The sequence below is a fragment of the Herpailurus yagouaroundi genome, unplaced genomic scaffold (genome assembly GCF_014898765.1).
Source record: "Herpailurus yagouaroundi ecotype Mexico unplaced genomic scaffold, PumYag 166, whole genome shotgun sequence".
Lineage (NCBI taxonomy): Eukaryota > Metazoa > Chordata > Mammalia > Carnivora > Felidae > Herpailurus > Herpailurus yagouaroundi.
In genome coordinates, this window is record NW_024412407.1 from 33,308,929 (window position 1) to 33,325,764 (window position 16,836).

At 39.1% G+C, this 16,836-nt stretch overlaps 3 protein-coding genes across 3 annotated transcripts in view; 1 reads left to right on the forward strand and 2 right to left on the reverse strand.

Moving 5' to 3' along the window:
• Positions 1-16,836, reverse strand: part of PDE6H (phosphodiesterase 6H) — a 179,171-nt gene that overhangs the window by 146,428 nt on the left and 15,907 nt on the right. The window lies entirely within an intron of this gene.
• Positions 1-16,836, reverse strand: part of CUNH12orf60 (chromosome unknown C12orf60 homolog) — a 129,551-nt gene that overhangs the window by 96,787 nt on the left and 15,928 nt on the right. The window lies entirely within an intron of this gene.
• ART4 (ADP-ribosyltransferase 4 (inactive) (Dombrock blood group)) lies at positions 1,389-15,120 on the forward strand. The gene is made up of 3 exons (XM_040488824.1): positions 1,389-1,958; positions 3,743-4,451; positions 12,026-15,120. The coding sequence occupies exons 1-3, from the start codon at positions 1,773-1,775 to the stop codon at positions 12,115-12,117; spliced, it is 987 nt and encodes a 328-aa protein (XP_040344758.1). The 5' UTR covers positions 1,389-1,772; the 3' UTR covers positions 12,118-15,120.

Here is a 16,836-nt window from a genome sequence, read left to right on the forward strand (position 1 = left end):
ATGTCCCAAACAGGCTCACAAATCATTGCTTATAATAGCACAAAGTTGAAAGCAAGCTAAATATAAGATATTTATTCAATAAACCTTGGCACAAATAATGATAATTGTTTTTATTTATTTATTTATTTAATTGATTGATTGATTTCTCAGGGCCAGAAGCTATTGTAAGAATTAAAAACAGGTCAAAGCGTTGGATAAGGGAGGTACTATTATGTTCTATTCATTGATCAATCTGTTTCTGAGATGGATGCATGGATCCATTCCATATTTCATTGCATTGTAGCACCTATGGTGGAATACTGTGCAGCTATAAAAAAAAAAGTCATGTTTTCAATAATTATTAAACTATAGGGAGATGTGCTTACATTAAAAATGTTAAGGGAAAAAACAGTATGAAAATTGCATACTATATTAATTCAGTCCTAAATGTGTGTGTGTGTGTGTGTGTGTGTGTGTGTGTGTGTGTGTTGTGTAATACCAAAATCTAAATCTAAATAGTACCCTTGTCCAGGTGATAGGTTATGGGTAATTTTGTATCCCCTTTTATACTTGTGTGAATACTCTGGACTTCTGTCACGAGACAGAACTGCTGTGATCATCAGAAAATTTAGATTACAAACTATTTTAGGATGCTGAAAAGAATACCATAATTTCATGGGTTTTTTAATGTTTATTTATTTTTGAGAGAGAGAGAGACAGAGCGTGCGTGGGAGAAGGGCAGAGAGAAAGGGAGACACAGAATCCAAAGCAGGTTCCAGGCTCTGAGCTGTCAGCACAGAGCCCAATGTGGGGCTCAAACTCATGAACTGTGAGATCATAACCTGATCCAAAGTCAGACACTTAACAGACTGGGTCACACAGTCACCCCCAAAAATACCAGAATTTCTAAGAACAAGATTTAGTCTCTCTTCACAGTTAAATAGTGAAATGGGAAGTGTTAATGGGAAAGATTTGCAAGAAAAACAATTATCCCAATGATTGGGAACAGATGAAAGATGTTCAAACTAGAGAGGGAAGTGCCTGAGAGAGAATGTCTAACAGAACACTTGTGCTGCATTAACTTAGCACACTGGACCCTGCTTTTGATTGATGTCAGCTGTTCTGAGGCTGTCTTCTGACAGTAGTCAGTAGGATTCACTATACTGAAATAGTGTGGATAGAGGATCTGATGCCTTCAGAAGAGAAAACAGAAGAGCTGTGACCCCAACAGGAAGAGTTTCTGGATTAGAGAGTTTCAAGGCTATCGTGGGAAAGCAGCAATGAGAGCCTTCGTTTTCACAGTAACCCTAAAAGGTGTGCTGCTTCTTATCAGCCCCTTCTGGGCAGGGGCGGCCTATCAGCGGCACCAAATGTACCTCACACAGACCCACCTTGAGGTGGCATCTTTCCAGCAACCTATGGGAGCCAATCATATCACTCGCGATGAAACCCTGCAGCTCAAGATAATGTCGCTTGGCCCCAGACGCTGTACAGCTTGTGCCTTTTCCTGTCTTCCTGAGAAAGTTAAGGTTGAGCTGCTGAGCCTGACCTTTAACAGGCCTTTGGAATTCCCCCACACAGACTAGATAAGGGATTTTTTTTTAATGGGAAACGTAACAAGTTCACTTTAGAATCCCTTTTTTGGTGCACAAATCTGGCTATTTCACAGAAATATCAGCTCTGCAAGTAAGTTGGAGTTGATCTCTTCCCTCAGAAAACTGCTGGCTGGTAGTCATCAACAAGATGTGAACAAGGAAGGTTCCCAAAGGAGAACACTGAACACTCGTTTCAGGATGAAGCCGCAAGAGCAAAGAAGTCCTTTTAACACAAACAAATACCATCCATTGACCAACAGATGCAGGAGGACTCTTTTCCCAACTACTCCTACAGCCCCTGTGCTGAGAATCTGGCTCCTTCCAAAGCAGCTTCCTCTCCTGATGCTGTTCTCTGCCTTGCAGACACCCTCCGGGAGTTCTGAGGTAGGGCACAATTGAAGAGGATATTTCTTTATGGTGAGTGCTCCAGCGGGGCACTTTCCTGGTGACAACCTTTAAATGACCTTTAGTCACTTGGTTCTAATTTCTTTCAGACATTTTAACAAGTAATGCTTAGTGAAGGGGGTTGAAAACAATGATCAACAATTGTGGAATTCTTTAGAGTTTATAAATTTGGCATTATGGAAGCTAGGGGCATAGTGTTATTTTCTTGATTCTCCATAAAACTTAAGTGAAACACTGCTTCTTTAGGACAAGTGGTACAAAATAGCCTATTTGACTTTAGACTGTGTCATATGGATCAAGTCACAAGAAGTATTATAATTTAAAGTTCTGCATAAGGAAAAATAACCTACTGTTAAGAGATAACAAAGTACATATTTGAGATCGAGTAATATAGTAAAGTTTTTAGAGCTTACAAGATTGAACAGAACATGATATTATTGATTTTGGCTTCTTTTAGCGTAGATTCTGTAGAACTATTTGTAAATCTTCCATAAAGAGCTATTGGTTAAAATCATTAAGCAATCTTAAAAGTCTGTTCCATTTTACATACAACTAAACATCTTTTCATCATAAATAACAGTAAAAACACCAAATGGTATGTTTTTGAGTGTTAGCTGCAACATCTTTGACATTGAGTGGATGGAATCCTATCTCCTAATATAATGAGTACTGTCTATTAGAAAAGCACAGTTTCTTTGCCAAGAAGAAAACATCTTGGAATTTGGATAATTGAAAATAGGGCTCTAAAAAATATGGACTGATGATGCTTAATGAATTTGTATTCAAATCTCTAACCTCAGTTTAATATGGACTAGATATTAATAAGTAACATTCTATGGACTACCAATGAGAAAATGTCTTTTTCCCACTCCTGTCTCCTAAGAGGAGGAACTATCTTCGGCACACTCCTGACCACTGTACTTCTCCTCTGGAGCTGGGCAAATTTACTTGATTGGTAACATTAGGATTAACAACTGGGTATTATGAGTGTGAGTCTGCTCTTCTTCCTGGGAGTTAGCCTGATGGCAAAGGGCATGAGCTCCGTGTACCTCCATGACCAGAATCTTACTTTGGACAGGACCACAGTCCAACACTGTCTACAGCTAAGTAGGCAGGTCTGCCTCATTCTGAGGTTTACTCTTAGCAAATCTACTTTCCATCAGACTTAAAGATGTGTGCCCCAACAGTTCAGTAGTAAAGATGTTATTTTAACCTTCATATATGCTTTCCCACCCCCCTTAATTTTTTCAATTGGTCAGAAAAGAGGGCTGTTATATACTGGGGCCCCCTTGGGAGAACCCAACATTACTCATTACTGAAGGTTTTTCTTAAATAAAGTTCAAAGACTTAATATAGGTTTTAAGTATTCACCTACAGAGATATTTCTTAACACCCATGAGAGAATGTGGAGGGAATCAACAGGGGAAGCAGAAGGTATACATAAACTTTAAGATTACAATTTTTTTCTTCAAAGTACTCCCTGTGCAAAAATACTGTTTTTGGTTACACAAGAAGGGTCACTTCCTCCCTGAGGAGATGAGGGTTTTTTGAGCTTTTAGTAATATTTATCAACCCAAATTCAATCTCTAACACAGGTCACTGATGCAGGGCATACTGGGGCAGTGTGTAATGAATATGAGTGAAACTTACTTCAGCAAATAAGTTTTGAAGCAAAGACTTGGCTTTATGGAGTATAGCAAGTCAGCCACCACACCTACCATCTGATATGAATGGTTAAAATCAATATTTTTCTTTTCTTACAGGTTGCCATTAACATCAACTTTGACTTGGCACCAAATTCCTTTGATGATCAGTACCAAGGATGCAGCCAGCAGGTCATGGAGAAGCTAAGTCAAGGGGATTATTTCACAAAAGAAATAGAAACACATAGAAATTACTACAGGGTCTGGAGTAATGCCTATTTAACCTGGTTGAACCAAGAAAAAGATCTCCCCAAGAACATTAATATTACGCATTCTGTGGCCATCTCAGTTTATACATCAAACAATAGCATTCGCACAGACTTCATCAGAGCCATGGCCAGTGCTACTAGGACTCCACGGCAGTATAAACATTCATTCCATTTCAAATACCTACACTACTACCTGACCTCAGCAATCCAGCTGCTAAGGAAAGAGATAGTCGGGAAGAATAACTCACTGTGTTATGAGGTGCATCATGAGATGAAGGGTATCAATTTGGAAGCCTACAGAGGTGCCACCATCCGATTTGGCCAATTCCTCTCCACCTCCCTCCGAAAAGAAGACACACAGAAGTCTGAAAACCAAACTCTATTTACCATATTCACCTGTCTGGGTGCACCTGTAGAAGAAGTCTCTGTCAAGAAGGAGGTCCTGGTCCCTCCCTATGAGTTGTTCAAAGTTGTAAATATGAGCTACAACCCAAGAGGAAATTGGTTGCAATTGCAGTCAGCTGGGAACCAGAGCACATATAACTGTCAGCTACTAAAAGGTATTATATTATTGATCTAAATTGAATCCACTCTAATCAGGATCACAGACTACTGTTCTTTTACAAAAGTTATTTTTCTGGGTAAGCTTGTTGAGGGAAAGGCCAAAACCATGGAAACTGGCCTTCAGGGATGGTGGAACTGACAGATTAGAGATAATCTGCCTTCTTTCTTGGTTTCCCTTCTCTTCTTTCTGCTAAACTACCTCTAGGAAAAAAAAATGTATTTCTGCAGTGGGGCATTCTAGACACAGAGAGTAAACCTCTACTGAAAAAAATAGCACATAAAATATAGTATTTTTACCTTCTCCCTCTAACTCATTTTTTTTTTTTGTCATGGCCATTACAGGAATAAGGAGTGCTGAAAGTAAAGCAGGAAGCATGATTTATTCATTCACTCTTATCTATTAACTATCTTCTATGTTCCAGGAACTGGAATGGGAGACTCCAGGCAATGTGAAATGAATAAAGCAAGATCATTATCCTAGGGAGATTTTTAGTCTAATGAGAAATGGAAATATGAACAACTGTCCACACTCAAAAGCACTAAGCAACACACTAGATGTTTAAGCAACAGCTGTGGCTTCCCTATGCAGGAAGCTATTCATTGTCTCTGGAGAAAGTAAGAAAGCCTTCAGAATAGAGGACCACATGGGACTTGAGATAGAGGACCACATGGGGCTTTCAGTGAAAGAAGAGAGGAAAAGCCATTGCAAGCAGAAAACAGCATATGCTGAATCACAGATTTCAAATAGCTGGTGTCTTTAGGGAATCTCCACGATTCTGGAGGGTTGGAATGTAGGAGGTGCAGGACATAGGAAGAGTAGAAAGGGAATATGGGATTGATTGGAGTGGGAAGATTCAGATGAGCTAGACCATTAAAACTCTTGTATTCTATGCTGAGGACTTTTCAAATTTCATGCTATAGATAATGGGAAGTCATTGGAAGTTTTTAAGGAATGGAATGTCGATTAGAGCAGTATTTGAGCAAGAGCTCTGATGATACCATGAAAAAAATGAACTGAAGCAGGAGGAATTGGAGACATCATGAAACAAAAATATATGTTAAGGCCTTTTTTAGAAAAATACATGGCTGACTCCTTTCCATCCCTGTATGTTGCCAGCCACAGTCACTGCACAAAAGGGTACTTCTGTAGCAAGTGCTGTGCCCTGTTTGATTCAGAAGGAAGACCGTCCTTATCCACCTGTGTACTCATTCCCACTCACACAACTGCAGTGTCTACCTTTGAAATATCCCTGAATCTTTCTCCACTCCATCACTATTGGTACTGTTAGTAATTCAGGCTGTCAGCGTTTCTCAAAATTTTGGGGCTACAGTGTTACAAAGATCTTGAAACTATCATCCACGCTGAAGTCTTGGGCCTGCTCACTCTGGTGCTATCTGCAAACACAGACCAGGGGAGAGGTGACCTATCAATACTTTTATCTCCTCCTGCCTCTCCTTGGAAGTGTGGTAGGCAGTACTATGCGTGAAATGAGTATCTGTTCCACAGAACCAAGAGATTAGTGTTTGCAGAGGAGAATATGAAACACTAGAGTATGAAGAAAACAGTGAGATTTTGATAATAAATGAGAACATTCATAGCCAGTTTCCAGGATTCTTTGGAACTATACTGGACTATGACACGGTTGCTTCATCCTCATCATGATGAAGTTGAGACAGAAAAATTTTTCTACTAGGTTGATGAGCACAATAAAATATATTAAGTAAAAAGTTGTAGGGCATTGACACAACCAATATCCACCTATCTCTACTTATTACCAAAAAAATGTATTAATTTCATGATGTTTGTAGCTTTCAGGAAACTGAGAAAAAGGAGAATATAATACAAACAATTACCCATACTATCTTCTCTGTAAGTCTCAAATAAAAGGTGTTTCAAGACCCTCCACACCAAATTAATGACCCTTGCTTTCCTGTCAGGAAACAACTCAAGCACAGCTTTGAGTTAAGGCTTAGCTGGAGTAGCCATGCATATCACTAGATTCTGGAAGCTTGGTTGGTCTTGACTGGATCTTTGGAATCGCAAATCGTACTTAAGGGAATCAATAATCTTGTACTGCTCTGTAAGCTTTTTGTGAGCCAGGATATGACTACATAGTATTTAAGAGCTTGGCATGGAATCCAGGCACTTGGACCCCAGATCCACTCTGTCTAAATTCCTGTCCAACTGGTACTAGGTTTTAGTTGTGTTCTCAATCCAGTTGCTTAAACTCCTTATGTTTCTTCAGCTATGTAAGAAACATCATAACAGAGCCCCACAGGGCTCTTGGGAAAATAAAATAAAACACTAAAGAATTTCTACATTCCCTAGCATATAGTATATGATAAATAAGCCTTAACCGATATTAATTTTAGTCTCCTGGAACCAGAGGTACTTAATCTGTATTTGTTGAATAAGTGAATAAATGAAGCATTCTCTTTCAATGCCTCTACATGACCTGGGACTTGGGTCAGATGACCAGATAACGCAATTGACTAAAAACAGTTTCAATACTTACTAGAATGAGAAAATATTCTAGAAAGCTCAACCCCTAGTCAAAAACTAAGGAGCTGTAGCCACAATATAAATGATCTGGAATGTGGGCACTTGCAATGTGAGTTATTATATCTAAATCTTTCCTAGAAATTCCCCAACTGTGCAGTCTCGGGAAGAAATTGTAAATGGTGGAATGAAACTACCACTGGTCATAGAAGGTGATGTTTTGGTCAGAGGCATTACATGGTAGGCCAAGAGCTGGAGTTGGAGTGTCTTCCCAGCCAGCACAACTACAAAACTATTTGGGAGATTGAAAGAGGGAGAGGAACAAGCCCAAGCTGCTGTGATGCCATTCGTCCTTTGACTCCTTTGGCTCTGGCTGAAAGTTGCAGAGAAGGCTCCTCCATCCTCTGGTTCTGCCTTCCCTAAACCCCTTAGGGAAGTCAACTGAGGGAAGCCTCAAGGCTGCCATTGGCTGGTGGTTAGCATAGACACTTTAGTTGAGGACAAAAAGACTAATCTTGAGACAAACACAACCAATATCCACCTATCTCTACTCACTACAAAAAAAAGTTTGATTAATTTCACGATGCTTGCAGCCATTCACTGCAGTGGTATTTGTTTTCTCAATGAGTAAGCTATTTCTGAAACTTTCCTGAAGTCATTTCTGTTAACTAACAAGTAACACTCCACTTATCCCAACATCTTGGAGCAGTATTGGATTGATCCATACATGAACAACGGAAGGAGGAAGGTGGCGGTGTGTTTTCTTTTCTGGGAGTCCTTCACTGGAAGGGAGTAAGATCAGTGGACTCTCTCCAGACCTGTTTTTCTAGGTAACTGATATTGTTCACCATCAACCTCAGTCTAGGGCTGCACAGATGGTATTCTACTGATATCTAATTCCTCATGAAACCGGAGTCCTCTCAACTGTTTCTTATCCCTTCAATTTTTTTCCTAAGCAGAAGCCACAAACTATCTTATGTCTCAACAAGTCCCTCTCAGCCAGTGACTTGTTTCCTCTCCTGTTCCCTCTTAATCTGACAGACAACATATTTGAAAGACAACACGAAGACCTTTAAAATTGGTCAGCCAGGACACCATAATTCTCCCAATGAAAAGACAGTAGATTAGAGAGCATAGCTTCTTCAGTCCTTCAATTTATTTCAAAATTGGTTCTGTTAACTTGTAACTACGATTCCCAAGTTCAAAGAGCACCCAGGAATCTGTCGCCTTCAGAGAGTCAGCAGGTCAAATTGGTAGCATAATATATTTAAGCGAGTCAATTTGAAAAAGACAAATCATTTAAGACATTCTAAACTAACAGCTCTCCCTTCTAATTCTTCTCTCACCCCTCATATGACCTATACTGGTTACCATAGAAACAGATGTTTTCATGCTCACTGAAACATTCGAAATATGTTATGTCAGTTATTTGTCCTTAAATGTTGCTTTGTTCAAGAAAATAATCCGTGCCAAAAATCTGTACACGCACAAATACATGCTCTGTTCTATATCGTTGGATTCACAAGGAAGGATTTATTTGTTAAAATGTTTCACATAATCAAAATTCTTAAGCATGTTTCTAGAAAAAAATACAGTCAATTGTTTGTAGCAAGCCTGGTTTTACATGTTAACTTTGCCAGTTACTAGCAGTAAAGACATGGACAAATGGCTTAGTTCTTCCATGCTTCCGTTTCTTTATATGTAACACAGGGGGAAATTTTAATAAAAACCTACCTTATAAGATTCTAGTGAGTATAAAATGACTTATGCATGTAAAAGCTCTTAGAACGATACCTGATGCTAGTAAGTACTCCAAACTTTCAGCTACTATTACTGTTACATATTATTTATTTTATTAACTTCCTGTTTCCTGTGTTCTCTGACTCTGGGCTTTATCTCAAACAAGTTTTCCCTATTTGTGATATCACATTACTCTTGAAGGATAGTGTCTATCTCACCCGAATGCATGAAAGAATGAGTAACTGAATGAATCTAGGATGGTGGAAACCACCACAGCATGGTGGAAAGAGAAGACTTTGGAGCCAGGATGGGCTGGACATATGTTAATAGCTATGTGGCCTTGTGCAAATGACAGCCTATAAGCCTGTTTCTTTATTCATAAAATGGGGCAAGAGGGAATGTTGTGGTGATACTTGGTATCCACTCTCTCAAACACAATTGAAAAACTCTGCAAGGTACTTTGCACATGGAAGTGGAATAATAGTTTAATGGCACAAATGTGTGCTTCAGTGACATTGAGAGTTAAAAATAAAACAAAAGAAGAGGCGGAAGAAACAATGCTTACCATTGTTTGAGTGCCAACTTTTTCCTAGATAACTCTAAAATAATGACACTCATTAATCTCTGCATTTTGACAGAAACGAGCTATAGATAGCATTTGGCTCCAAATACCAGATTACCTAGATACGCTGTATGTCAGTTTTAGCTTTTTCTGTTTTTTTCAAGGGATTGACTCATTCTGAACAATCCGGTATAATTCGCAGATTCAGAATTCATTAAATAAAAGGTATAATAATCATGTTCTCCCCAGGCTGTATACCCTAAGGTATAGATGACCAAATTGAGGTTATAAGTCACTAGTAAAATGATATTTATGTAGCAATTTCATTTACAAAAGGTTTTCACACACATTATCTGTTTAATTCTTACCACCACCCTGTACATTGGGTTACTGACCCCACTGTACTGATGTGAATACTGAGGTTTAGAGAGGTTAAATGGCTTATGTGAGATCATTCAGCTTACAAATGACAAAAATACAACTTTTACCCATGCTTTATGACAAAAAGCCCATGACAGTTTTCTCTTTAGAGTATTTTCAGGAGATTTATTTGCTGTTCAAAAATATTACTAAGAACCTACCATTAGTCTTAATCCTCTGTGACTGTGACTAGATTATAACTCACTTTGCATACACATAAATTACAAACACACACACACACACACACACACACACACACACACACACACACACGACAATCAGTTACCATTTTGCATGCCGTTTAACTAGAGTGTTTTTTATTCTAACCCATTTTATGACATTATTAAAGAGTGATGGTCATGACAAGGCATCAATGCATCACAAACTCCAATTTGAAAAACACTCTACTAGGGACAGAGGGAACACAAAGTATTAAATAGTCTAGAAGAAAAGTAAAAACAAATACAAAAGTCAGTTTAATGTGAATTATCCTTAAATTAAAGATTTTGTAGATTGCATTGAATTTAATTCACAGATGTTTTTCATTTATTCTCCTAAACAAAGACATTGTCTGTGCAAAAAAATAATAAAGTGTGAGGTAGAAATTTAATGACTGTAAGAAAGGTAGAGAAAAAAGGAACACAAGAGGAAAGAAAAGTTACTTTAGCTGAGAAAATAAAATTAAAGTAAGCTTTTTTAATATCCTGGTTATTATGAAAGGGGCTTAATAGGTGGTTTGAAGGATGAGTATGATTCAAAATAGTAATATCTGTATGTCTGTCACTTCTTTGAGCCTCATTGTAATAGCCGTGAAACAAAGTGGAATGACAGTGATCCGAGTATTTCCAAAAACCTCAAGGTGCTCTCATTTTACAGATGAGAAAACTGGGGCCCAGTGAAAGTGACTACCATGGTAAAGGTAGGCTAGGGGCAAAGCTTCAAGACCAAAGCTAATTCCTTCCAATAACCATAGTTTCTACCTGCTATATTGGTTTGCTGTCAATCAATATTTTCTGATAATTCTTCAGTAGAATCTCATCCCGTTAAAAAGTGAGGAAAGGCAGGGTCAGAGGTCCTTGGGACCTCAGCCTGAATGAAGAGAAAACAAAACAAGAAGTGAATAATGAATAACCTGCGACAGTGGTATTAATGGTTCCAAGGTCCCTGTGAGAGTTCAGATAATATAGTTTTACACAAAGTTTGGCAAAAGCTTAGAAATCTGTACCCGCTATTAACTCTCCGTGTCTACTCTTATTGGTGAAAACTGGGGCTTTAAATATTGTTTGCATATATAGAATTCTAAGAAATTCCAGGAAACTCAAAGGATTTTACGCATTATTATGCAAAAGTAGTGGAAAAATATTTCTCCATCATCGGGTCATCCTATCAAATGAGATGTTTAAATAGGCAATCACAGAGCTGAAAGTCTTCCTACCCTAAACATCTTTTCTACTCTAAATAATCAGTGAAGCCTGGTTAAAAAGGCGATTCCACTCTTTATCTAGAGCCTTTTTTAAAGGTTTCCATCTTCCAACTCATTCTATATCCTCATCCCATTAAATTCCCAATTAGTAGTGATACCTGACATAGTTTCTTGTATTCCAGTCTTGCTTCCATGAGCCACATCTAACTGCCTGCTAACCTTCCTCATACTTCCTGTGAAGAGCATGCATGTGTAGGCAGTGTGTACACACACACACACACACACACACACACACACACACCACACACCAAGCAAGATTGTGTGAATACCCTTGGCCCACTATGTAATTAAAAAATGGACATGCAAAGTATGGAGAAACAATATAGTGGTTAAAAAGATATGTGATGCTTGGTAAATTTCTCCACATTTTGTGTCACCATTTTACCAACTGAAAAATGGGGATAATGAAGAATAAACACTGCATAGATTTCCTGTGAGGATTAAATGAGTTCATCTATAGCAAGTGCTTAAAATAGATCATAGCACAGAATGAGTTGTTTAATCAATGTTAGCTTTCATAATGATGATGAAGCTGATGGTAATTATATGGGGGTAAGGGTGATGGGGGGAGTGCTGCTGATGATAATAAAGGTGGCAAATCAGGAGATCTCAAATACCTACTAGCTGGGTAACCTGCAGTAAATATCTGAACTTCTTGGTGCCCGTTTCATCATCTGCAAAATAAACAAGCTGAGTCCTGTTAGAAAATATCGAAAAGAATATTTTTTTTAAGTAGCCAACTTAAAATACTTTTATTAGGAATTTTCTAACTTTAAAAAAAAGTGAATCAAAGGAGAAATGAGGCCATTTAAAAAAAAATTCTCTGCCACCTAAAACATCTCTAACTTTGTGTTTGTTTTTACAGCTTCCAGCAAAAAGTACAACCCAGCTCCCATGGTTATTGCTTCTCTCTCCTTCTTGACCAGTGTCGTCATCTCTTCCAAAAGTAGAGTATAAAGGAACCTTGTGGTTTTGCTTTCTCTGTGCCCTTTTGCTTGACGCCAGCCAGGGCACCCTGAATACCCTTGGGGAATCACTCTGCCCAGTCATCAACTGACACAGAGCTGGCTCAGCCCACTGCCTGTGAGTGGACCTGTAACTCCGTATATTTCTTCTCCTTGGACACAGAGATTCATACTGAAATAGAAAAGGACCCAGCCAGAGCCAGTGAGATACAATCCTGGTAATTTTTTGGCATCAGGATTGGGAGTGGGGTGGGAGCCTTTTTTTTTTTTTTTGAGTGAAGATTAATGAAAGCAGAGTGAGTAGGAGCCTGGAGCTACTAAGCAGCTATCTTGCCACCAGCAGGGGAGACTCTATCTCCTTGAGAATGGAGCGAACACAATGAAGGAAGAATTGAGGAATGAAAAGAAACCATTTTGATGAGAGTAAATGAGCCCCTAGATCCAATTGTGCCTGAAACCGGACTCCTGGGCTTTTTGTTTTACAGAAATCAATAAATAGTATATTTGCATAAATAATTTGAATTGAATATCCTACCTTAAGCAATTGAAGGAATCGTGAATACAAGGATTCTCCATTATTTTTTTTAGCAATCCTAAGTAGGAACAAACCAGAGAAGCTTGAGTTCGAAAGCAGAGACCAAATTCTTCATCAGATGGAAAAGCTTTGAAGCCCAGAGACATAACTAAAGTGTGAGATTTTTATCGGCATTCAGGACCAAACCAGTGTAGTCTTAGATAGGAGGAAATATGAAAACTTGAGAAATAAAAGGGAAAGTTAATACAAGATGTTAGTGAAATCTCATTCATTCACTGCCAGTAGTGGGGTGCTGCACGTGTTTCTAAAACATTACAGAAGTGAGAATTTAAATTCATATATTAATTTAGAAAGAACTTTCCGGCAAATTGCAGATTTTAAGTCAGCATCAAAAATTTAAGTACATTTATTAGGAATGTATGTAGATGTGTGTGGAGATAAAGGAGAAGATGTAGGAGAAAAAAAGTCTGATAACCAAGCACATATCAAAGATACACTGAGTCGCCACTATGTGACAATAATTAAGTGAAAGGGAGTATAAATCATCGAACTTCACAGCTGGGAATGTTCGCCAACTCACCTCAGTAGTATACAATATGAGTGGGGCAATGGGGTTGTTTTAGCGGATTTCCAAAGACCTTAGTATTGCGCTAAATGAAGCGAAAGTGAGGGCTAGCTCTATACCTTTGAATTTTGAAAGTCTATGCTACTTAGCCCCTCTGAGATTTGAGTAAGAAACAACGAAAGTAAAATCAGCTTAACTGACCCCAGGAGAACTTTCTAAAAGGACCATGCCATGAGAGAAGAGACTCAGTGAAGAATTAGCCTAAAATCACCTGGTAGAGAATTCAGGCATCTAATACTTTACACGGAATTTTGAGAATAGGGCCAAGCGCATCTCTGTCACCTAGCTTACATTGGTCTCTATACCTAATAAAGCAAGGATAAAATTTCCATAAACACAATATTCCTGATTTATTGCCCAGGGACCTTGGCAGGTTAGTGGCTACTGAGTAGAGTCCCGCAGGCCTGACTCTGGGAAGAAGCTTTGCTGTGAGCCTCAGTAAAGCAATAGAAAAGCCTTCCAACATCTTGCATATGTAATTTTTTTTCTGTGCCACATAAATGCACTTATTGAACCATACTATGTACAAAACACTGTGGGGATTAAAAGTTGAATGTCGTAGGCCAGATCTTCCATGAGTTTACAATCTCTTGGGAGAAATTAAAAAAAGAACATAAACGAGTCACAGAGGAAATAGCAAAAGAAAGGGGGAAATCAAGCCTTCTGTTCATGATAGTTCAAAAGAGAGACTCCTTCAAACTGAGGCAAGAAGAGATGCCAGGAAGGCTTCAGGGAGGAGGCAGGATTTGAACGAGGTCTTGGAACACTGGGAGTGGAGCAAGGGGTTAGAGGAAGAAGATAGTAAGTGTAGGTATGTGTCAAGTGCTTAGTGTCATCGTGCATACAAATAAGCACTTGAAGTTTAGAGAAAAATGAGATCCTTCTGACCTATGGTTGGATACAGCTTTCTATCAGAGATGAGGCTTGAGAAAGGGGTTCAGATGGGTAGAAAGGAGACACCTGAGCAGGAGAGAGTCGGAGGATATAGGAATGACCAGTGTACGTAAGGGTCAGGAAGTAGGTCTGGTAGAGTGAAGCTGTAATGTGGACCAGAGAGGAAAGAGTCACCCAGTCAAGCTAAAAAGGCAGTCTAATGCATTGGATCTCCATGAGAAATCAGTTTTCTGAGTAAGACATTCTAAACAGGTGACTCTTAACACATGCCTCCAGCACCTGCGGCATCAGTGTCCCTTAAGAATTTGTTAGAAATGTGAGCTCTAGGGCCTGATCCCAATCCATGGAATCAGAAACTTAGAACCTATGTTTAAGAAGCCCTCCAGGCTTGTGACTTATGGGATTATGATCCTGCCGCTGCTTTATAGAACAAATCTCCAGAGATAGAAGTTATTCCCTTGAATTACGTAGATTTGTAGGTTAAGGATGAATGTCCATAGTTTACGTTCCCTTGATCTCTCTCTATGGTCCACAGTTTTTGTGCAAGAAAACCGTGAAGTGGACCGTTGATTTAAATCAATTCAAAGTCTAAGTTCATGAAATTTTAGGACATCACTTTCAAAAATTTCACTGTAATTTCTGCTCTTTTTTTTCTTCCGGGATACCTTTGAAGATAAAATGGACGCTTGACTGTGCACAAATTCACATGAATTGTTAAAAGAGCTGGTGTTATAAAGTTGCATAGTATTTCCCTCCTATAGTAATTTTTATTAAAATAAAACATGCTTCTCTCCTTTTTGTGTACACAAAAAGTTATCTGGCCTCATCTATTATTTTATTTTTATCTTTATAATTTAGTGTTCTAATATGCCTATCTGATTGTCGTGAATTTCTCTGTTTGCTATTACTTTGAAAAATAATAAAGCCAGTGAAAGAAAATTTCTGTAGAGTTTGATTTGCCTGGGGAGCCAGGATTCTTGGCCTGAGTTGTGTCATGGTCAGAATCAAATTGACTTATGCTCTATGAACCAGCTCTTGATTTCATAAAATTCAACAAACATTCATTGAACTAGATGCTTTCAGAGATGCCAACACGTACCAAACATTGGCAAGTGAGAAAACGTGAAGAAAAAAAAAGCATTACAAGTATTATAGGACTCCCTTCCTACTTTCCTTCCTTGTTTTCCTTCCTTCCTCTTTCCTTCCTTCTTTTATTTTCTCGTAGTAAATGCCCATGTGTTTCATTTTGTTTTGCTTTATGGCAGTTCACATTTTTGTCCCCACTTATGCTTCATTCAGTTAGTTCACACTGGGCTCGTGGCCCCTGAGGAGGACTGAAACTAGGTAAGAGGTAGAAACTAGTGAGTCTTCCCCATGCTGCTTTTCAAAACCTGGAGGAACTGATAGAAAATGAGAGGAACCCACAACAAAGAATTTGAGAGAAACATTAAACAAGAGTAATAGGTTGGAAAGGAGTGAGGCTTCCCCCCCGACACACACACAGTATCTCCACAGGCTGGGAAGCAGCTGCCACCAAGAAGTCATCAATGTGGGAAGATTAGCGGTCCTGGGTGGTGGGGGAATATCTGTGAGAGGCACTGTCAGTGATAGCCAGCCTTACAGGAGCCACCAGCATCTGAAAACCACTCTTACTGATGCCCTGCCCATCTCTGAGGTCAAGAGATGACACTAGCTGTCGTTCCCATTGACATGTGGTGAGGACTTCCCTAGAACTGCCACCAGTCATTCTTCCAGTCATTTCACAGAAAGACTCTGCCCAAGACTTTTCTTGGCCCTTGTCCCATTCATTTCCATGTGACTCCCCCTGCTGTTGTAATATCCTGGGACACAATCTTAAGACCAAGAGAAAGCAGGTGAAAACCTGAATACACACAGTTTCAGAAAAAGTAACAAAGTGAGAGCCACGTCTCCCTCCTCCCATTTATATATGCGTATTTTTGAAGTCAGGATAGAAATGGATCAGCTCAAGAATGTCCTCAAAATAAGACAGCTATTAATGGATACCTATTGCAAACAAACAAGGTTTCAGCATTGGAGCTGAGAGAAACTGCAGACTCCGTATAATGAAACTCATCCTTTTTGCAAACCCTCTAAACCCTGGAAATGGTCAAAATCCCCGTGGCCCTTGCCACAGGATGTTCGGAAGGTCTTCTTGTTAGGGAGCAAGGAAGAGATTCCTACTTTAAAATTATAGTGGTGATTCCAATGACAGCCTTGGCTTTGGAGCTGAGCTCCTGACTCAGGTTAGCAAAAGTGCAACCTCAAAGTAGCCATGACTGAGGAGGTGACCTGGGAACCTTGGTGGAAGTGACTGCATCGCAGGCTAAAAAGTACACAAACTGAGTGCCATCTTCCCCCCTCCATCAAATGCCCACCATCTCTTTCCCTTTTAGTTTCTCATGCTACAGGCTTTCTTTAAGTATAAGGAAATATGTTTTCTCTTTAAAGAAGAAAATGGGACTTAAAGCTTTAGATGAGAAAATGTTTACACGAGGAAAAAACTTAGGTATTCTCAGAAAAAAAAATTCCAATAAAGAACTAAAATTACTGGGGCGCCTGGGTGCCTCAGTTGGTTAAGCGTCGGACTTCGGCTCAGGTCATGATCTCGAGGTCTGTGAGTTCGAGCCCTGCATCGG

Coding starts and splice junctions, on each gene's coding strand:
- ART4 (XM_040488824.1), top strand. CDS start 1,773: ATGAAGCCGCAAGAGCAAAGAAGTCCTTTTAACACAAACAAATACCAT. Junction 1,959..3,742: donor CACCCTCCGGGAGTTCTGAG/GTAGGGCACAAT, acceptor CTTTTCTTACAG/GTTGCCATTAACATCAACTT. Junction 4,452..12,025: donor TAACTGTCAGCTACTAAAAG/GTATTATATTAT, acceptor TTGTTTTTACAG/CTTCCAGCAAAAAGTACAAC.